Source organism: Mauremys mutica, chromosome 1 (assembly GCF_020497125.1).
Source record: "Mauremys mutica isolate MM-2020 ecotype Southern chromosome 1, ASM2049712v1, whole genome shotgun sequence".
Classification (NCBI taxonomy): domain Eukaryota; kingdom Metazoa; phylum Chordata; order Testudines; family Geoemydidae; genus Mauremys; species Mauremys mutica.
The window spans coordinates 114,217,389-114,240,030 of NC_059072.1; the positions used below are offsets into that span (position 1 = coordinate 114,217,389).

General features: G+C 46.1%; 1 protein-coding gene across 3 annotated transcripts; it reads right to left on the reverse strand.

Moving 5' to 3' along the window:
• Nucleotides 1-1,640: 1,640 nt before the first annotated feature.
• On the reverse strand, nucleotides 1,641-14,012 carry LOC123355521 (estradiol 17 beta-dehydrogenase 5-like). 3 transcript variants are annotated; one of them, XM_044998090.1, is made up of 9 exons: nucleotides 13,643-13,896; nucleotides 10,774-10,941; nucleotides 10,070-10,186; nucleotides 8,119-8,196; nucleotides 6,325-6,447; nucleotides 4,611-4,720; nucleotides 4,215-4,380; nucleotides 3,212-3,294; nucleotides 1,641-1,926 (listed from the first exon to the last, which is right to left on the reverse strand). In XM_044998090.1, the coding sequence occupies exons 1-9, from the start codon at nucleotides 13,727-13,729 to the stop codon at nucleotides 1,890-1,892; spliced, it is 969 nt and encodes a 322-aa protein (XP_044854025.1). In that variant the 5' UTR covers nucleotides 13,730-13,896; the 3' UTR covers nucleotides 1,641-1,889. The 3 variants fall into 3 exon arrangements, with proteins under 3 accessions (XP_044854025.1, XP_044854033.1, XP_044854043.1); XM_044998098.1 differs by lacking the exon at nucleotides 8,119-8,196 and having other exon boundaries at nucleotides 13,643-14,012; XM_044998108.1 differs by lacking the exon at nucleotides 10,774-10,941 and having other exon boundaries at nucleotides 13,643-13,904.
• Nucleotides 14,013-22,642: the final 8,630 nt, after the last annotated feature.

Below are 22,642 nucleotides of genomic sequence, written 5' to 3' on the forward strand. Positions count from 1 at the left end.
AAAAAAATCAAACCCAAAATTCTATCTCAGGCTAACAAACAGGCCTATATACTAACACTTCACTCCTGCAGCCCAGGTGTGGTGCATCACAGGTAGCTGGGCTCCTTGGAGATTATGGGCCAGATCCACAGCGGAGACTGCTCCATTTTAGCAGAGAGTGACTCTCAACATGCCTGAGGCAATAGTGGAGCAATGTAACATACCCTATCATGGCTCATTGCTGTATTCTATGTATCTCTATTGGCCACATTGTTTGCATTACCTCGAAATATTCTGGGCCAGGTCAGGAGCTGGTTTAAATTAGCATAACGCAAGTGAGTCAAATTCCCTTCTCAGCTACACAGGTGTGACTCAGTGGTGTACTAAGAAGGTGGAAGTAAGAGGAGCATCACATCCCTTGACCTCAATGGAGCTGCGCTGATTTACACTCACTGGGGAACTGGAATTCTGCATTTAAAGCTAAAGTCTTGACCCTTCTTTGCAGTGGGAGAAAAATCCTAGTGCAAAACAACTGCACATTTTGTTGCGCAGGGGAAGCAGGATTCACAACTGTGACAGGTTACCTGGGGTGCAATCTGGAACTGGGGTACCGCTGAGCCCTCTGTCTTACCAGCCTGGGTTCCCTCTCACACTGTGACCCTGTGGCAAGCTGCAAACCCCTCCAGGTACTGCACTGGTAACTATAAGACCATCTGCGGGACGTGTGTGTGTGTGTGTGTGTGAGTGAGAGAGAGAGCGATTGAATTCATATTCTAACTGTTGTATTTTCGATAAACACAGCGTATTGCCTTTTCCCCTGAAAAAGATCCCGTGTGCTTCTCATAAGCATAACATAGATCCCAGGAAGCAGCTGCCAGGTACCTGCAGCTCCTAGACTCATGAGCATCCAGGGAGGCTCCATGTGCTGCACTAGCACCTGCTGGCACTGCCCCCACATCTCCCATTGGTTTGGGTTCCCAGCCAATGGGAGCTGTGGAGCCGGTACTTGGAACAGGGGCAGTGCATGTAGCCTCCCTGGCTGCGCATGCATCTAGGGGCTGCAGGGGACCTGACAGCCACTTCCAGGAGCCATGCAGAGATAGGGCAGGCAGGGAGCCTGCCTTAGTCCCCGGATCCCTGCTGTGCTGTGGACCGGACTTTTAATGGCTGGTGCTGACCAGACCTGCCAGGGTCCCTTTTTGACCGGGATTTCCAGGAAAAAACCAGACACCTGGCAACCCCAGGCTGATGGCTTGACAAAGATCAGAGAAGGGGTGGAGCTGTTGGATCAGCCACTACACAGATCCACCAGCTGTTTCCTCCTTCATCCAAAGGAGTTGGAGAGCAGCAGTAACAGACACTACCGCAGACTGAAGAGGCTGTTAACAGGATGCAATGGCTTTGCTGCCATTCACCATTCTACGCCCCAACAGAATTCTGGGCAAAGCTAATTGTTGTGTTGCGAAATCCAGGTTTGCATGCTACTGAGTGACGTCAATGCCCGCCAAAGTGGACAGACTCCCTCATTTTTCAAACCGGCTCAGCCAACCACACTTTGGGGACCTACAGCACCTCACACAGAGCACTTCTAAGGGGCCTGGGTATGCTGGCTCTGAGAATGAAGAAAAGAAACACAAAGAATAGACACTAGACTCAATAAGTGCATTACACAGACACCTTTATTTTTTCCCAATTAGCAATGAAGTGCCATTCCATTCAGAGACTGAGTTGTTTAGCATTTCTGTTTAAATGTACAGTGTAGATCTCTTGACATCTCCAGCAGAAGGTGGGTTTCCAGAACAGGGCGCTTCTCTAGGACTAATCACAGGAACGGGGCAAGGAGATGAAATGTATGCCTGATTTTCCTTATGCGTGAAATAAAATCAGGAACAATGAAAAGATCCTTTCCATTATTCATCCGTATACAACTGTGGGTGGCCCAAAAATCTAAAAAGAAAGGTGACATTTATGAACAATTCACCCATAACTATATTATTAGGACATCTGAATGCAAAATGCAGGGATCTCAAAGAGCACACGTGCAACACTTTCTACCTGTCTAAGGGTTTTCTTTCATCTCTGTACTACCTAAGCACGTGAGTGCTCTAATGTACAGTCTCTACTGAGATGACAGTACGTTACAGCACAGGTTGTTGGGTTCAGTGTTAGGGTTGCCAACTTTTTACTTGCACAAAACCAAACACCCTTGTCCCGCCTCTGCCCGCCCCTCCTTAGAGGCCATGCCCCTGTCCGACCCTTTCTCTGAGGCCCCACCCCCACTCACTCTACCCCCCTCTGTCGCTTGCTCTCCCCATCCTCACTCACTCGCTTGTTTTCACAGGGCTGGCTTAGAGTGTTGGGGTGTGGGAGAGGGTTAGGGCTCTGGCTGGGGGTGTGGGTTCTTGGGTGAGGCCAGAAATTAGGCGTTCAGGCTGCAGGAGGGGGCTCTGGGCTGAGGCAGTACGTTGGGATGTGGGAGGGGGTGAGTGCTCCGGCTGGGGGTGCGGGCTCTGGGGTGGGGCTGGGATGAGGGGTTTGGTGTACAGGAGGGTGCTCCAGGCTCGGATTGAGGGGCTTGGAGAGCAGGAGGGGGATCCGGGCTAGGGCAGGAGGTCGGGGCGTGATGTGGGGGTTAGGGTGCAGGCTCCAGGTCGCGCTTACCTCAGGCAGCTCCCGGAAGCAGTGACATAGCCCCTCTCCGGCTCCTATGCACGGCCAGGTGGCTCTGCGTGCTGCCCTGTCTGCAGGCACTGCCCCCACAGCTCCTTCTGGCCATGGTTCCTGGCCAATGGGAGCTGTGGAGCCAGTGCTTGGGGCAGGGGCAGTATGCAGAGCCCCCTGGCTGCCTCTACACATAGGAGCTGGAGAAGGGAAATGCTGCGGTTTCCGGGAGCTGCATGGAGCCTGCCTTAGCCCTGCTGCACTGCTGACTGGACTTTTAAATGGCCCTGTCAGCAATGCTGACTGAAGCCAGGTCAAAAACCAGACACTTGGCAACCCTATTCAGTGTGGGTGCTGGGTGGTGTTGGTAGCCTGTGATCAGACTAAATGATCTGGTTGTCCCTTCTGGCCTTAAACTGCATGACTCCATTCCAGTCCTAATAGCTGTGATCATAAGTACATCCTTTGGGTCAGTATAATACAAAACCTTATTTATTTGTGGGGTGAGCACTGCTGCCTTTCTTCTGCCTCTCTACAGAGTTCTAAAATACTGCAAAGTATTATGACTTACTGTTCTAAACGCACATAGGAACGGTTTTTGTTCATCCCATCAATGGTTTTCATGTCCTCCTCAGAGAGCTGGAAGTCAAAAACCTGACCCAGAAGACAGGATCAAACATTGGGTTATTCCTGCAGGATGCATGTGTATTGACAGAACCACAAGCCTCATGTTATAGGAAAAGGAAATGAAATAGATATATTAATTTGGGCCTGCTCATTCCACTGTATTTTAGATATTTCAGAGGTGAAGGGTATGTAGCTATGTAACGTGATTTTATTTTCTGTGAATTTCACCTTTAAACTTCTAGGAAGCTGCTGTTTGCAGAGGCAGCTGCCATTTTGGGAAATAAAGGGCATGTTACAGAGGAGATACACACTGTGCTGTCTCATGTAGATGTACTTCCTTGTTTTGTTCTTTCCCTTAATCTAGAATAAATCAGTCAGTCTGATATTCCTTGGGTATGGAAAACAGAACAACTGATCTCTTTGGAAACTAATTTATCTAGGAAAGCTGTTTAAGACCCTGGACTCAAATGGGCAGGGGAGGACATAGCAGAGTTTGGAGAGGACCTGTGGTCTAGGCAAGAGGCTGAGGGCAGGAAAGGGGCACACTCCTACTGGAAGATCATTTGTCTTTCTAATGCTCATAGGGGCCTATATTCTCATCTGATATCAAGAGTAGCGTTAGTCATTTTGGAAAGGGCTCCACAAATCAGTTGCTCCCTTAAAATGTCTCCTTTGGGAGGCACAAGGAGGACTCCAGGGTTTTCTCCCCCCATATTATTATTTGTTCTCTAGTGGGTGCCAAGTTACACAGTTCAAATGTTAAAGTGGCAAAAGCCTTCTCTAAGAAGAGAGAACCTGCCTGAGAACTATCAGACATTGTGTAGCGCAGTTCTCAGGTAGGATCCTGCAGTGCCATCCTGTACAAGGGCACAAAAGTTTGTAGCCCTCTACAGTGTCCCATCTAAATCTGTACATCTTATCCTCTTCTCTCTGCACTCTTGTTTTACCTGGAAGTTTTCTTCAATACGCTTTCTGGTATAGCTTTTAAAGAGGACCACGATTCCACGTTGCAGCTGGTAGCGCAGGGCTACTAGAGCGGGGCTTCGGTTGTACTTTTTGGCAACTGCACCCAATACTGGGTCCTCCAGCAGAACTGGGGTGCTTTGGTCTATCCTAGAAGGGAAACAGGGAGCATTTCTGGGATGAGGAATGCAGTCATCTCAGCCTAGTGAGGACAATACCTGTATAATCTGAAGATAAACTGGTAGGTCTTTTCCAGCTCTCATTTTTATTCTAGAACTCTATAAATACCAGATATTTTGAAGACAGAGGGTACTTTCCCCTCCCTCCAACCCATTTATGAAGTTCTAAACCTGGGAGCACAGTCCAGTTTCTTTCCTTACCACATCTTGTCTCTCTGTGATCCCAGAACACAATAGGCTTCAAGGAGGATATCCTTGGATTTGCAGAAGGCCAGTAATTTGCCTTGGTTGAGGTAAGGGTGACATTCAACCTGCAGAATCACCCCCAACCCAAAATTGAGATTTTAGATCATATAAGCAGGAGCAGTTAGACAAAAGAAATAGCAGATTTTATGTCGAGGGGATACAGAATGTTTAAATATCAAAGTAAATTTCAATAAAATATTCTACAATTAAAATACAGCCTGGCAGTGCAAGTGACCCTGGGGTGCAGTTTAGCTGATAACAAATCCCTCAAAACAGTTTATCTAGTAGAGGACAGTGAAGCCAAAACATGGTGTGTGGGGACAGGCTTAATAAGGACTTATAAACTGAGGTCTAAATCCTGGCTTCCTTAAGCATGCGTGTTGTCCCCGTGACAGCTCATTAAGTCTTCTACAAGCAGGTTTTGGCCCATCGTGTATTGTTATGCAGCTAGGATATGGATCAATATCATGTCCTGGACCAACACTGCCATTAAAGCCATGGCTATTAGTTATAGTGAGATAATTACTAATAGATGTTCTATGGGTCTTTACTGGGACCAGTTGTAACTGTAGATATGGACGATATGGCACTCTCATTCTAAGCCCTTAGTTTCAGTGGCTGCTAACTTCCCCTCATGTGGTCTCTTGGTCTAAAATTTCTCAAGCTTGCTCTCAACTCACAAGTGATTTTTTGAGGAGGAGGAGGGAAGAAATTGAATCACAATCAGTTTTTGAGTTGTCCAAGTATGAAACAACAGTTTTTTCCTCAAGACAAGACATTTTTCAATACTGAAATTTAGAAGTTTAGATTTACAACTTCAGAGTTACCTTCTACCTATATATAATCCTCCATATAGAACTTGTACTATGCTAAGTTTAAAAAAAATTACTTGAGAGGTAAAATTACTTTCAACTACTGACTATGGGATGCTGTGCATATCCTGTGTTATTTTGCTTATCATATATAACTCAATTCTTTCCCTTTATCCAGCATGTATAGAACACCTCTAGGTATCTATGTGAAAGGTAGGCAAATAGATTAGACAGTTACATTTTTGAGTATGAGTTTGGATAACCTGGTAACAAAACATCCTCACATTCCAAGCAGAGAAAGGCTGGTGCTCTGAAAGTCCATTCCCCTAGCAGGGGAATGAGGTAGCAGGAGAGGAGATCTAGATATACAGGGAAGCAGCTGGGTCTGTATTTCTCCTGCCCCTCTTAAACACTGTTTCCTTTACGGGTATTTTCTACTTTATTTTTTTATTTTCATTGGTTTTTCCATAAATTTAGGGATGGGCACAAACAAAGCCCTTGTTCCAAGCTCCATAGAATTATGGTGGGTTTTTTTTCAGAACTTGAACCTGAATCTATAGCTGCTAATGGCCCCTGTCTTTAACGTCAGCTGTCGCAACACCCACAAATTCTGAGGAGTTCAATATCAGGGTCTAACTGTTGTGGGTTGTGTCTATTTGAAGTGGAGCAATAAGGAAGTTTCCCTTTTGATTTAAAAGGCTGGACATAAGTTCCTGCTGAGAAAGACTTTCTGGAGTTTCTGCTTCCTGTAAGCACTGAGGTTCTTCCCCTATAAACAAAACTCTTCACTGACTACAAGTTCTGAATTTCTTCCAACTCAACACTTTTAGGTCTCCATTCAAAGGTCAGAGTTTTACCTGGTTGAGAACAGGTTTGTACTTGAGCCCTGGTTTGTTCAGGATCATCTCCAGCTGTCTGATGTTGAAGTTGGACACTCCGATGGACTTCACCAAGCCTGCGTCTTTACATGCCTCCATGGCCTGGTAAACACAACAATGGCCAGTTCCATTATCACTACTTGTAGTATAATTTCCATAAGACTAGAAAAACTATGCTCAGCTGGGCTCACTCCATATAAAATTATTCCACCAAAATATCATAACACATACAGTAGGGGATATTTGATTTGTTCTAGAACAAAACTCTGATTTAGAGACAGTCATTTTCCAACTGTTCACTTAGGCATCAGATCTCCATCCAATCCACTGAAATAAAGTCATCTTTTCCCCCAGTAGAAAGTAGACATTCTGCCCACTGCCTCTCCCAGTTGTTTTCTCCCTAATTTGTCTCTCACACATACAGAACCTCAAAGACATAGCGATACCCAAACACTGCTAGTGAACAATACAGAAATAACGGTACCACATAAGTATGGGAATATTAACACCAGTTTAAGAGCTTTAAAGCAAAAAATAAAATAATTAAGTATGAAAATTAAATACTGATGGGGATGGACAAGTGCAGTGATCACCATTAGCGTGTCTGTATTTACCGACAGTAGCCATGCCGTGGTGTCTGACATGCGCCAGTGTTTCCCTGCTCTGATAATAGGAAATGACTGCAGGGTCTCAGATCACAAGCAGTGCTATGATAACAATGATGTGGTGCCAAATCCTGTTTACTTTTTCCATTTAATAGAAAAAGCTTGCTAGAGTCCACTGAAGGGAAGGCACGTATCAGAGGGGAAGTTTTAGCTTTTTCCTTTTAAATGAGGGAGTTTAGGTAATGCTCATGAAAATGAGGAACCAATAGCACTAATTAGAACCTGGGATAATGTGAGCCGACACTAGGCTAACTTCCCCAAAGCTCTACCAATGCACCGTGATTCTGACCTGATGCCCCTTTGTGTTTCATTTCTGGCCTCTCTTGATATAGAAGCATCAATGGAATTAAATTGACTGATGGCTTTTGTAATGTGGGTAAGCGTGGACAGACTTTGAACCTAGCTCTTCGGAGCTGACTGGCTGGCTCACTAATAAGCTGCAATGCCGAGCTACTCAAAGAGCATTAGCTAAAGAATTAGGGATCTGATGGAGTCCTCATCCTGGCTGACTTTCGGGCAGACTATTTCATCCCGTTCCCTCCTCTGTGGGAAACATCACCTGTAAAGCCCAGACTACAGTTCTGTCCCTGAAAATGTCTTTGGCAATATCCCTGTCCTAAGACCAGGGAAGGCCAAAGCATCTCAAAGTGAGGTTCTGCTCTACAAAGTGATTCTGTTAAAAAAAAAAAGGCACGTGAGATTTCATGTTTGTTGTCCCTCAATGATTTCCCCCTCAAATCTGCTTAGTTCGCACTTAAAAATATATTTCACTTAACTAGCTGCCCTTGAATACTCAAGGCTGGAGCAGGGTAAGACCTTAAAAGGGAGGATACTGGCTCAGTCTGGGTGGGAATCTGGTGTGAGCAGAGCTAGAGCTCCCCAGAAGACAGGGGTTGTTTCCTGGGGAAACTGCGTGAGCACACTGGCCCCTGTGCCCCCTGAGGAAGTAGAGGGACTGGCTTTTCTATACATTCTCCTTTGCCCTCTAAAAAGGTCATATGGACTGAAAAACCCCAGAAGTTTGAGCACTCTCTGGGTAACAGTCTGCTGGTTGACTAAGGAGACTGGATGGGCTCTTAATTAACACTGTGTTATTCATGTCACTCACCTCCCAAGTTTGACGCAGATCTACAACATCGAAAATGAATTTTCCATTTTCATCCTTTGGCAATGTATCGGTCCCAGGCTAAAAATAAAAGGAAAATCCCCCTTGGTCATGATACTTTTTACACAAGTGGATTTTAACTATTTTGTGACCAAGGAAAGAGTTGTAAGGAGAAGGAGTGAGCGAGGGAAGGTGTTGAACTCTAAAGCTGGATAAAAGCTATAGAATGGTTTTAACTAAATTGTGGAAATGGCAAAAGTGCTAATTGACTTTTTTGTTTCAGTTTTCACTGCAAAGTTTATAGCTGATTGGACCTCTACCCGTGAAAATGAGGTAGGATCGGAGTGCCAGAACAGGAGGGGCCAGGCGGCCATGGCCCCCCCCACATTTTCTTACCAGTCATAAGGGCGAGTGACAGGAGGCAGAAAGGAGCGAGAAGGGAACGGGGTTTTGGGGGGAGAAGCGCCATGGGAATGGGGTCTCTGCGGAAGTGGCATCAATGTGGGAGCGGGGTCTTTGGGGAATAGGCAGTTTGAGGGCGGTGGCTCAGGGAGAAGGGGTGGCATCAGGGCCAAGGCTTGGGGAAAAGGGGTGGTGTGGGGCCTCGGTTCAGGCGCCTGTGCCCCCCCCGCATCCTTTTAGGGTACTCCCGCCACTCCTGCATAGGATATGAGGGTAAAATAGGGAAAGAACAAGTTAAAAATTACTTAGATAAGTTAGATGTCTTGAGTCACCAGGGCCTGATGACTGAGGAGATATCTGAACAATTAGCAATTGTCTTTGAAAAATCATGGGAGATGGGAGAGATTCCAGAGGACTGGAAAAGGGCAAATACAGTGCCAATCTATAAAAAAAAAAGGGGGAAATAATGACAACCCAGGGAACTTCCTAACTATCAGGGTGGTTAAGTATTGGAATAAATTGCCTAGGGAGATTGTGGATTCTTCATCATTGGAGATTTTTAGGAGCAGGTTAGACAAACACCTGCCAGGAATGGTCTAAAGCAGTGGTTCTCAATCTATTTACTATTGTAGGCCGTATCCAGTACTACCTGTATGACCCTGAGGATGTCACATGGGCCGCAGCTCTGTGTTGATTGGGCTGCAAGTGGCACATGGGCCACAGGTTTGGGAACCACTGGTCTAGATAATGCTTGGTCCTGTCATAAGTGCAGGGGACTGGACTAGATGATTTCTTAAGGTCCCTTCCACTCCTATGATTCTACCTTGAACTGAAATGAATGCCTAGAAATAATTGTGTGTCAATAAGAGGATACCTGTTGATACTGGAAAATTAATTAGCTCAGCTAAGCACAACTTTGATAAGAAATTCTGTTTATACAGAGCACGCATGTCAAAAGCAATTAGTGCCTAGAGATATTACAGATGAAACATATGTGGTGTCACAGAAAACTGATAGCTTCTCTGACAAAAAGAAAGATGTTTGAATTAATGAACACATGATTAATACGTTAAAGAAGTTATAGCAGATGACAAGTGACACCAGTAACCCAAGGTTAGTTTTATAGATTGTTGGTGAATTTCCAGAGTAACTAGAGTTAGCTTTTGATCATGAAGTGTATATTTGAATTTAGAGAGTTTCCCAGATAGTTTGTAAATTTACCAGTCCAGACATACACATATATATATTTTAGTGGCATAATGTGAACCCAGGAAGCATATGATGTTTTAACAGCAAGCATTAAAAGCATAACCTATGTGCTGAATATAGTTTGATTGTCAAGGCCAAAAATATTTCATTATAGACTGCGCTTCATGCATTAGTTTTTTTTTGTCTTTTGCCTTCCCCTTGAATACCCATCATAGGCTACTTCTGCAGGCTGGACGTACGACTAGATGGACTATGAGTCTTTTTCAGAACAGCTCTGCTCTGGCCCATGGATATACTACCAAACATTTGTTTTCCTGTGTGTATTTTTAAAATAAATGTTTACCTTTAGAGACATGGGGTTGTGGATAATGAAGAGATCAAGATAGTCAAACTTAAGTTTCTTCAGTGATTGTTCCAGGCAGCTTCGCACAAGTTCAGGACGGTGAAAGGTACTCCAAAGCTGTAATGATTCAAACACAACTGTTTTACCTGAAGAAGTCCTCTCTTGTCTCTTCTTGCTGTAAAAACCACTTTTCTAAAATGTCTTAGTCATGTCATACCACTGGCTTTACCTTTTTAGCAGAAGGGTTGTGTTGTGAGATGGCTGTGTGCAAAGATGCACATGAGAGGAAGAAGTGAATGTTTCCTGAAGAAGCAGGGTGAGCGGCTGAAATGCAGCCAGGATGTCAGAAGTGCACTTGGTCAGTACAGGAACACTATGTGAGGCCATTCTCAAGGTTAAAATCTTTTGGGCTAAATTTGTTGTCCTTGGTTATTGGGAGTCAATCATTTGTCTGACTTCAGAAGTCGGCCCTGAATGAAGTAGCTGTGTTAGCTTTGCTTTCACAGAGATAGAGATGAGCCTTGTGCTCAAACCTGTAACTTGTTATAGAATGTCGTTTCCCAATTCTGTGAATAATACTCCCCTAAAGGCAATCCTTTTAATATTGGCCTTGACATTGGCAACATTCTTCATAAATTAGACAAAATAATTAGCACAGGAAGCAGCACGGTAAAAATATCGGTGTTAAAACAAAACCTACTTACCTTTCCTGTATAAAATATGTCCTCTCTTTTAACTGTTCCATCTGCAATCTTCTCGTGAACGGCTCGTCCAACCTCCTCCTCAATCCCATATACAAAGGCTCCATCAATATGGCGAAAGCCAACTTCAATAGCCACCTTTGTCGCCTCCTCACATTTACTTTTTTGAACCTACCGGTTAAGAAGGTGTAGTGTCAATCTCTCTGGATTAGGGATATTTTATACCAGTCATCTAGAGCTTTGATCCCCATCTGAAAGACCTGATGTGGAGTTTTTAGATTCTGATACCTTCACACTTAGAATCTTTGAATTTACCTTAAAGGAAATTCAAAGATTCTGGGCCTGATCCTCTGTTGCCCAGCATCTTGTGTCATCATCTACACCACAGCAAAGTAAATGGAATGTAGGTGTAAAAAGCTACTATTCAGACATAGCAGGTTTTTTACTCCCACTATGCACAGAAGGAACTAACTCCTTGAAATGCAGAGCAACAGATTATCAGGCCCATTATTTCAGCTTTCTTTTTACAAGATTTAAAGGACAATCAGTACAGGACCCTGAGACCAGGAGTGAGAAGCTGTAAGAACCAGATATCAACATACACTATGGATTATAACCCCCAGTCTAACTGAGCTAAGCTACAACCTATTTATTTAAAAAAAATTTTTTTTATGATTTATACGCCAAACTCATGATTTTGTTAAAACTGAATTATGCTTTTGAATTCTTGAGTTTGGCAGGACCGCATTCCTTTCATGAGTAGTTGCAGCAAAGAATCCTGTGGCACGTTATAGACTAACAGAAGTTTTGCAGCAAAACTTCTGTTAGTCTATAAGGTGCCACAGGATTCTTTGCTGCTTCTACAGAACCAGACTAACACGGCTACCCCTCTGATACTTTTCATGAGTAGTTGTAACAAAGGCAACTATTAAAACTGTTTGGTGAGAACTATGATTTCATGAGCCCTTGATGGTTCTTGGGTAATGACCCAGCTTTCTTCCATCTAGTTACATCTTGACTTTATTAAGATTAATAATTGAAAAATATCTGACAACAGCCATGCTTCCTAGAGGAGAAATCTCTGTTGAGGCATGTGTGATTCTCTTTACACAAAGGCCCCTTTACACCACTCTGGCAGTGTGATGCGGCCTTAAATTCCCCCCACTTTAGAGTGGTGTCTTAGTATAACTGAGAAACAGGCCTGAGTGAACAGATGCAGTTTACACAGACTGCAGTGTTTAGGAAAGTCATATTTTAGGAGGTGGCCTTTTCTGGGAGGAGTAGAGAGATCATATCAGTCTGGCTAATACTGTGCAAAGACTGGAAAAACTCACTGAGACGTAGGCCCTTATGTCATTTAAGCTTTTGAAAATGTTATCCTTATGAACTAAACCCAGTGAGGTAATTCAGGTAATTCAGGTGTGATCACAATTTTACAAAACTGGGAACACTAAAACAAAGAGGCAAGTAAGATGCCCAAAGGTTACATAAGTGACTCAGAGGCAGAATCAGATCTTCTGACTCCAAGTCCCCTGCTCTGGCCATTAGACCCATCCCCTCCACACTGGGATCAGCAGGTAGCAGCAGGGCCGGCTCCAGGCACCAGCCGAGCAAGCTGGTGCTTGAGGTGGCAGATTCCAAGGGGCGGCTTTTGTCCAATACTTTTTTTTTTTTTGCGCTTCGCAGCTTCCGCCGGCCCTGCAGGTTTTTTTCTTTTTGGTTTGCTGCTCCTGCCGCCCTGTAGGGGGCAGCGGCGCGGAGGAGGGGAGCTGCTGGGAGCGGTGCCAGGTCTCCAGCAAGCCCAGCACTGCAGCCTGCCCACCGGAGCGGCGTGGAGCCCTCCCAGAAGGCGGCGCGGCAGGAGGGGCCGCATGGCGAGCGCCCCACTTAAGGAAGCCCTGGCCGCCCCCTTCTCCCCCCCCCGCCCGCTAGCTGGGGTGTGCACTCCGCTGCCCGGGGTGTGCAGGGCTGGGAGTCCCCCTGCACCCGCGCGCCCGTCGCCCCGCAGGTATTTTCTTTTTGTTTTTTCTTCCCTTTGCTGTTCCGGCTGGCCGGCAGGCAGGTTTGTTTCGTGCCCCGCCCCCCTTCACTGCTCCGGCTGGCAGGTTGCTTTCCCGCCCGCGCCCTTTGCTGCTCCAGCTGGGCGGCAGGTCGGTTTCCCCCCCCCCCCCGTTTGCTGTTCCAGCCGCTGCACAGTTTTTTGTTTTTGTTTTTGTTTTTCGCTGGGGCGGCAAAAAAGCCAGAGCCGGCCCTGGGTAGCAGGACTGTCGAGAAGGGAGAAAAAGGAAAATGTACTCATCTTCCTTCCCTCAGTGTAATTCAGTGAGCAGCACTACAAGGGCTAAAAATAACTAACTTCTCTTTAAAGGAATTTGCTTTCCATTTAGCTCAAGTTGGGACCAAAATGCATTGGCAGAGACAGCCGGGCCAAAAACTGGGAAAGAGAGCGCTGTAGGTCAGGGCAAAGTTAGTTACATAGTGGCTCTGGACTAGAGTAGCTGGGTGCTGGAGGTCAAAGAGAGGTGGATTGACAGACACACGTGCGGCTCTAGGTGGTAGGGTGTGCTGTAGATCAAGTGATTTGGCAGCTCTGGGTGATGGAATCGTGCATCAGCACCACATTCACTCAAACAATAAAAACCAACAACCCCTCTTCTTACAGACGATGATATTCTTACATTTATACACCAGTAGCATCTTTCATTCTAAACTCCAAAGCACTTTTCAGACATTGTCAATAGTTTTATAAACTAATATACAGGGATCTCATCTTGCAGCCCTCTCTGGAGTGCTATGGGCAATGGTTATAGCAGTGCCCAGCAATGTTAATCAACAGGTTAAGGACAAAGAAAGCCAAGAACGATTTACTTACTGCATCAGGGGAATAGGTACCAAATCCCAGTGCAGGAATTTTGTTGCCATCGTTCATCTTAATACAACGGTCTTTGTCAAGCTCCATCTCTTTACAGTATTTCCTCGATTCTTTACTGAACTCTGAAACTTTGCAGCACTGTTGTATGAGCCAGCAAGAGCTTCAGAAAGAAAACAACTGTACGAAGTCCTAATTTATATGCATTTTTTTTCCAGGGAGTGGTTGAGGAGTGGCAGCCAAGTTACAGGCCGCAGGCATAAGGGAGGGAGGAACAAAAGTGCAAATTCAACATGACAAAGCAAAATCAGAAAACACGCTATCATAATTAAACAATGGGTGCAAAGATCGGTCTTTTTCCTCAACTTTACTGACTTAATATCGCTTCCATGTGACACAGAAAAGAAGCAAATAAAAGATCTCCCTTCGAATTCACAGTCACTCTACAATGGGCACAAAGCATTTCCAGAAAAATATTATTAGGAAACTTATACCCTTTAACAAAACATTTTGAAACTAACACTTATCACGTATGTTACTAAATTTTCAAACTCATCAGAAGAAAACAATAACAATTAAATCACATGAAAATAGTACAAGAGAATTGCCTACTGTTTAATTGCTCCTATGAATTACAGATTTGAGTGGCCCTGATCTACTGGCTCAAAGAATAAAGATAAGAAACTTTTTGTTATCAAAATCAGAAACAAAACATAATACCTGCATTACACAGAGACCTTGATTCTCCCCTCCCCCGATAATCTAGAACCATGCTAGAGATTAGTTGTTCTGAATTTCAGTTTAACATGTTGTGTGTAGATCTCTTGTGCGCTCTGCGCTCCCAGAGAAGAGTATTTCTCTAGGACAGGGGTGGGCAAACTATGGCCCACAGGCCAGATCCGGCCCCTCAGGGCGTTGTATCTGGCCCATGGGATTGCCACGCCCATGGCCCCGCGGGCCCCGCACCACTCCCAGAAGCAACCAGCACCATGTCCTTGTGGCCCCTGGAGGAGAGGGGGCAGAGGGCGCCATGCTCTGCCCTTGCCCGTAGATACCTCCACCGAAGCTTCCATTGGCCAGGAACGGGGAACCGCAGCCAATGGGAGCTTCAGGGGAGGTACCCACAGGCAAGGGAAGCGCGTGGAGCTCTCTGTCCCCACTTCCCCAGGGGCCACAGGGACGTGGTGCTGGCCGCTTCCCGGAGCGTTCCCTCTCCACCTCCACACGGGGACTGGCCAGGCCAGCCCCACCTCCCTAAACATTCCTCCACAGTTTGGGGACCTCTGAATTATGGGCTCCTCTTTTCTAAAGCTGGAAAGGGGACAAACAACTCACTTTGAAATTCATTCTCTCTTTGGCACTGAAGTTGCTGGGACATTAACACACACATTCCCCTAGCTATTCTCCTTATAGTTTTCTCTGATAAAGGAAGGAGTTCCAGGATAGCACTTTCTGTATTTCAGTGGAGTTAAAAGTAAATTGTCACCCCCCAAACCTCATACATCTGGATTTCAAATGCCGTCTGTATGAACATCAACCTTCACACTGCCTCTGCTGAGTAGGAACATGAGCCAATAGGCTGGGAGAAGAGAATGACTGTTAGTGTCTCGGAAGGATAATTGCCCCGAGCCAGCAATTTTTGTTTGCTGAAATGTCTGCATGTTTAAATCATTGCCTCCAGAGAACAACACACACTGTGTTCTTTCAGTGGATCAGTGCAGGAATTATCTGAGAAAACATCCTGGGTCATTCCCATGTGTGAGAGTCATGGCCTTTGCCTTTATGTGCTTTGTTTCATGTTAACATAAAAGTAACAACAAGCACAAAGTTACATACTGGGGGTTTCTGCTATCTCAGAAAAGGAACTGAGCATGAAGCAAAATAAGCCCTTTAATTTTGTCTCATGCCCATCTCTGACTTGTTCAGTTTCTGTCTGCTATGACTCACAGACATTAGAGATGGCAAAGACCTTCTAGGTTATCCACAACATGATGCCTGGTACAGGGCTGGTACTTCAACAATAATAGTCCAGCCCATTTCCCAGTAAATGCAAGATTATTCCCCACAAAGCATGTGTCTGAGAGAATTCAGATAACTCCCAATTTATCTTCTTCATGCAAAGATAGACTAAGCAGAACTGGGAGCAGCATTATAAGAGAAAGTTCCGCTCCCTCACTCCCGCAGCCCAGTTATGGTTCATCACAGGTAGCTGGGCTTCTTGGAGGTTATTGGCCAGATCCACAGCAGGGGTACGTTGGCACAGCTCCATTTTAGCAGAGAAGTGACCCTCAACATGCCTGAGGCAATAGTGGAGCAATATAACATAGCCTATCATGGCTCATTGCTGTATTTTATGTCTCTCTATTGGCCACATTGTCTGCCTTACCTTAAAATATTCTGGGCCAGGTCATGAGCTGGTTTAAATTAGTGTAATGCCAGTGAGTCAAATTCCCTTCTCAGCTACACAGGTGTGACTCAGTGGTATACTAAGAAGATGGAAGTAAGAGGAGCATCACATCCATTGACCTCAAAGAAGCTGCGCTGATTTATGCTCACTGAGGAGCTGAGATTCTGCATTTAAAGCTAAAGTCTTGACCCTTTTTTGCAGTGGAAGAAAAATCCCAGTGCAAAACAACTGCACCCTCTACATGATGGCTGATGGCTTGGCCAAGATCAGAGAAGGGGTGGAGCTGTTGGATCAGCCACTACACAGATCCACCAGCTGTTTCCTCCTTCACCCCAAGGAGTCAGAGAGCAGCAGTAACAGACTCTATGGCAGACTGAAGAGGTTGTTAACAGCATGCAATGGCTTTGCTGCCATTCCCCATTGGTGATAGAATTCTGGGCAAAGCTGGCTGTGATGTTGCGAGATCCAGTAGTGATTGCTGGGAATTGCAGTCTGAGTTTAAAAACGTCAGAGGAAGTGTGAGTGGGTTTGTGTCAAGACTGGGTCACGGGCTGCTGCTTCTGCAAGTTTTTCTGCAGTGCTGGGATTGATGTTTTAATAAAAAAACCTCTTGTTGGATTTTACTTTTTTGGTCTTGGCCTCCACAACTGCACACTAGCCTACATAGTGCTTGGGGTGGATTTGGCCCTGAGTAATATTTAAACAGTACCTTGCTTGGTGAACAGAGACTGTGTTATGTCTAATTTTTATGAAGTGTTGCCTGTTTTTAGATCTGTGTGAGCTAAGGAATCCACTTTGTGGGATTTTTAGTCTATGGTTTCTGTTATATTCAGGGTCTAATCCTGCAAGCTGCTAAATCAAGTCAACGCCCGCCAAAGTGGACCGACCCCCTCATTTTTCTAACAGGCTCAGCCAACCACACTTTAGGGACCTACAGCACCTCACAGAGATCAATTCTAAGGGGCCTGGGTCTGCTGGCTCTGAGAATGAAGAATAGAGACTAGACTCAATAAATGCATTACAAAGACACTTATTTTTTCCCCACTAGCAATCAAGTACCTGTAACCCTTCTGCCCCTCTGAGTTGGCAGCAACAAGGGCCGGGTTCAGTATCCAGGGGTTCCATTTCAATAACACAATGCAAAACCGGCTCGAGCCCCCACCCAGTGACCTGGGACAATTACATACCACCCCCCCGGGCACCTCTAGGAAGCAATACTTCGCCACTCGCAAGTGTAGCAAAATCCTTTTAATAAAGGAGGGAAACAATGCGGCATCACGTTGAAGAAACACCACAAACAGAATTATAACACAAACCATAAGCAACAAAAACCCACCTCCAAGTACGTTTGGCAATGTCCTTTCCCCCTTAGGGTCTTAAGTCCAATCACCCCAGAGTCCAACAATCCGGAGTGCCACCGGAGTTCAAAAGTTTATCTGCGGAGTTTTACCCCCCACCCAGCATGGGTGGAAATGGGGAGGGCGCCACACACAGGGTGTTAAGGGGCACCTTACATGGGCCATGGCCAACTGCTCCACCTCTCTGTGGAGTTCTGCTGCAGCCTTCCCCACAACCAGCTCCACTACACCAGCTATGCTGCTCCAGCCATCCCCACAAACCGCTCCGCTCCACTCCACTCCACTCATTGTTCCATGGGCTGCTCCAACACGCTGCAAACTGCTCCGCTCTGCCAGCTGCTTGGCGATAGAACTTCAGGCTCCCCCAGTAGTTAACACAGCACTCAGCGATCACAGCTCAGTAAGCTTAGCTCTTTTAGTGATGTCAGCTTGTAGTAGGGGAGCCCCAGTGTTGGTGCACTACTGGCCTAATGTGAATTCAGCTCAGCAGCCTCTAGATGAACTCCTAATGGAATCAAAATTAGCTCTGCTCTTTAACAGTGGAGAGAGGAGGCTGTGCAATGGGTGTTCCAGGCCCTCAAAAGGGGCCCATACCATAAGATGTACACACCAGTCTCCAACCTCTCTCATTTCACTGGGTTTTGGCACCCATGTTCCTTGTCTAGCAAGTGCTACTTAATTGATGGTAAGACTCTTTGTCATAAAGCAGTCTCATAGTTTCTCATTCACATAATCAGGGTGACACCACTTTATTCCTCCTGCCCCAATAACAAAGAAATTGGGGATCCCAAAGCTGTCAAAATAACCATCCCAGGCTGCTGTGAACTATGCTAAGTTGGGTGGGAGTGCCAATGCAAATACCTGAAATGCCAATGCAAATACCTGAAATTCCTTTCCACACTCCCCATAATTTACCACCAGATGTCAGAGTAGAGCTCATCCTGACTCTGCTTACATACCATTCCATTCAGACTCTGAGTTGTTTTGAATTTCTGTTTTAATGTACAATATAGATGTCTTGATATCACCAGCATTATCTGGGCTTCCAGAACAGCGTGCTTCTGTAGGAATAATCACAGGAATGGGGCACGGAGATTAAATGTATGTCTGATTTTTCCTGTTACAAGAGATAATTATTCTCAGTAAACAGGGAGGCTAGAACAAGTAATAGTGGGCTTTGATGAAGATGGAAAAATTGTCTTTAAAATGCAGACAGGCCCAAACCTGAGTGTGTTTTGGTTTAGCCCTTTGCAGACGTAAACACCACCCAGATCAAAGAATGTTTAATCTAGACCAGTGGTTCGCAAAGCTGGTCCGCTGCTTGTTCAGGGAAAGCCCTTGGCAGGCTGAGCCGGTTTGTTTATCTGCCACATCCACAGGTTTGGCTGATGGCGGCTCCCATTGGCTGCGGTTTGCCGCTCCAGGCCAGTGGGGGCTGCAGAAAGTGGTGCGGGCCGAGGGGTGCGCTGGCTGCCCTTCCCAGAGGTAGGGGTATGGCACAAAGAGGAAGTTTGCAACTTTCTGACCCTTGTGTAAGGGGACTGTTGCCCCTTACTAACATTCAGTGGGGATGTTTGGTTGCTAGCTCCCAGCACTAAAAATGGAGCGGTCGATGGGAAATCAGGAGCCTGAGACTGACAGTCTCCAGGAACAATGTGGAGAGGCCAGTGCTCCAGGTCAGCCTGATTGACAGGGCGGGCAGGCTAATCAAGGAGTCAGGAGGCCAGGGGGGTCCCGTCCTCCGTGTGAGCTGGATTTGTCTGAGTCAGATGGAGTGGGGCCGAGCTAAGGAGAGAACAGGGCCCCAAGCTAAGCTGATGGGAGCGGAGCTGCAGCCCAAAAAGCCAGAGCACAGCCCAGAGAGAGCAGCCCTGCCCTGGGAGCAGAGCTGCAGCAACCAGAGCCAGAGGGGCCAGACAAGCAGCCCAGGAAGCAGATGAGAGCTCAGAGCAGAGTCACAGAAGCAGCCTGCAGAGCACCCCTGCCCTGGGAGCAGAGTGGTAGCAACTGGAGCCAGAGAGGCCAGAGAAGCAGTCCAGGGAGCTGAAGTCAGAGCAGCAGCAGCCGCCGTGCTGAGGCAGAGTGGAGCTGGAGCTGGAGCAGTCCGGAGCCGGGTGCGGTGAGCAGCTGGGGAGAGCGAGGGGGACCCTGGGCAGTGGGCCCAGCGCAGGGAGATACCTCAGCCAAGAGGCCCTGCAGGCCAGACTGGGAGGGGGATCGTAACCCTGACATGGCGGGGGTGACGCTGGAGAGAAGGGTCCTGCCACCCAGAGCCTGAGAGTGTGTGGCCACCGCCAGAGCAAGTGTCCGACCCACAGCATCCCTGCAGCACAGCCAGGACCTGAGAAGGAGGCCTGGGACCTGCAAGGAACAGACTGTGAACTGCCCTGACTTTTCAGAGACACTGTTTGTGATGTTCCCTGCCACAGAGCAGGATGATGTGTTTTCCTGTAACCTTTCCCATTTTTCCTTATTCTTTTTTTAAATTAAGTGTTAATTAAATAACTTGTATTTGCTTTAAATTGTATGATGTGATCAGTGGGTCAGGGATGTGCGCAGTGCAGAGAGAGTACCCTGGAGTGGGGACACCCTAGCCCCTGTCCTAGGTGACCATAGCAGGGTTGGGGGTCGAGCCCCCTAGGAATCCTGGGCCCAGCCTTGTTGGGGTTACGAGGACTCTGCCAGACAGGAGAGTGGAAGGGGAGTCCTCAAGGGCAGGGAGGCCTCTGGGTAAAGGAAGTGGGAGCGAGGACTCAGATCCTTTTGGTAGCCCACTTCACCGGGGTAGTGCAGAAGCCAGGAAAGTTCCCCACAATAGTGGGACCATTCCCCCGCTTACACTTGGGCTAATCTCCAGGGTGCTCTCTGCTAGCTGGGCATTGCTGGAGCACAGCAGCACTCTGGTTTCACTCTGTCCCAAGAAATGCCTTCAGCGTATACCCCCCTATGCCAGGGGTGGCGAACCTGTGGCTCCAGAGCCACATGTGGCTCTTCAGAAGTTAATATACAGCTCCTTGTATAGGCACCGGCTCTGGAAATGGAGCTACAGGTGCCAACTTTCCAGTGTGCCGGGGGGTGTTCACTGCTCAACCCCTGGCTCTGCCCCCACTCCACCCCCTCCTCTGAGCCTGCCATGCCCTTGCTCCCCCCGCGCCAAGCCTCCTGCATGCCAAGAAACAGCTGATTGGCGAGGCTGCCAGTGGGCGAGAGGTGCTGGGGGGGGAGCTAATGGGGGGCCTACTGACGTATTAGGTATTACTGTGGCTCTTTGGCAATGTACATGTAAATTCTGGCTCCTCAGGCTCAGGAATGAGATAGCATGAGAGGATCTCTGGATGTGCAGGGAAAAGTCTGGGCCTCTCTTTCTCCTGCCCCTCTCAAACACCATTTCCTTTAATTTATTTTCTACTTTATTCTTTCAAAATTTTCATAAGTTTTTCCATGAATTCAGGAATGGGCACAAACAGAGCCCTTGTTCCATGCTACATAGAACTATGTTTTTTGTTTTTTTTCCAGAACTTGAACCTAAATCTGAATTTGCTAATGGCCCCTGTCTTTAACATCAACTGGTCCTAACACCCAAAAATTCTGAAGAGTTCTATATCAGGGTCTAACTCTTGTGGCTTGTGTCTACTTGAAGAGGAGCAATAAGGAGGTTTCCCTTTTGATTTAAAAGAAAGGCTGGACATTAGCCCCTGAGAAAGACATTCTGGAGTTTCTCCTTCCTTTAAGGTTTTTTCCCCCATTTGTGTTTAGAGAAGTTCTTTGTTTCTCTTCAAAAAACAGCAACAGGAGGAACACTTGCAACACATCTTAGCCATCATTACTGAACAAATAAAGCACTGCCTTGTATCTTTATATAGCCTTACAATATTCCATGCTCCCATTCTCCCAGGTGAGTAACATTTTTCTGTGAATTAGTGGGATCATAGGAACCGCCAAACTGGAGCAAACCAGTGGCCCAATGAGTCCTCTTTCTAAGAGTGACCTCTACCAGCTGCTTCAGAGGAAGATACAAAAACCCACAGTGGACAGCTATGAAATAACCCACCTCCAGGAAAAGTTTTTTCCTAAATCCCTATTAGAGTTTGGTTTATGCCCTGAAATATAAATCTCGTTATTGTTGTTTTCTCATACACTCCTGGGTATGTTGGTTTCGTGCCTGGCACGTATGCATGACAGTTTTGCAAATGTGTTTTAATGTTATACTCATACATGATACCCACCTATAGAACAGATGTAATTCTCTAATAAAGTCTCAGGTTGGTTTAAAAATGCTTCAGAAAAGTGATCAATAGTAGAGACTGTATAGAGAACTAATTTGAATTTCTATAGAATATTACTTTAATCCCTATCAAATTCTATAGGCCAATCTCTATCTGACCATTAAAGATAATGGGATGGCTCAGGTGTTACTGAGAGCAGAACTTGGCTTTCACATCCCTTTTACTGACGATGATACCCAAGAAAAGAACACAGCTTGCTCTTAGGTGGAAGCTCAGTTTTGCAGGGCTAGCAGTCAGAAAATACATCTTTTCAGTTGTAAACTGAACACATTTATTCTTGAAATCACCTGAAAGACAAATATGGAACTAGGTAGTGTGGTTCTAATCTGAAAAGGGACTCTGTAAGAGTTACTAAATCACCAAATTATTCAAAAGTGTGCGTGTGTGTGTGTGTGTGAGGGGGCAAGTTCTGTCCTCATTTACACCAGTGCAACCTCCATTGATTTCAGCAGCTCTTGATGTATAGCAGAGAGTATCACAAGTCGAACCATTGGAGCACTGATAATCTGCATGATGAGTCAGGGCCTCAGGTCCTTATTTATCTGAGTCATTGAGAGTTCAGTTATTCAGTCCTTGAAGCAATCGAGTAAGGAGCTCAAGGTTTGACCCACACTGACTGACTGCAATACCTTTGAAAATGAAGGGCCTGTTCTTGCAAACCTTATTCACGCATGTAATCTTACTGAAGTCCATGCGGCTAGTTGAGCGAGTAAGGACATGAGTGAGTGTGACATCAGAGGGATTCTGCATGGGCTCAAGAGCCTGCCTATGCTGATCTGATTTCAAGATTTGGGTCTTGATGGGTGACCTTGGGCAAGTTCTTTACTGCTATTCCTCATGTATAACATTAGGATAGTGATACTTACCTTCCATTGCAAAGTGCTTGGGATCCATGGGTGAGAGTCCTAAGTACAACATAGTGATTTTTAGTCACTACTAATTTGGGTGGACT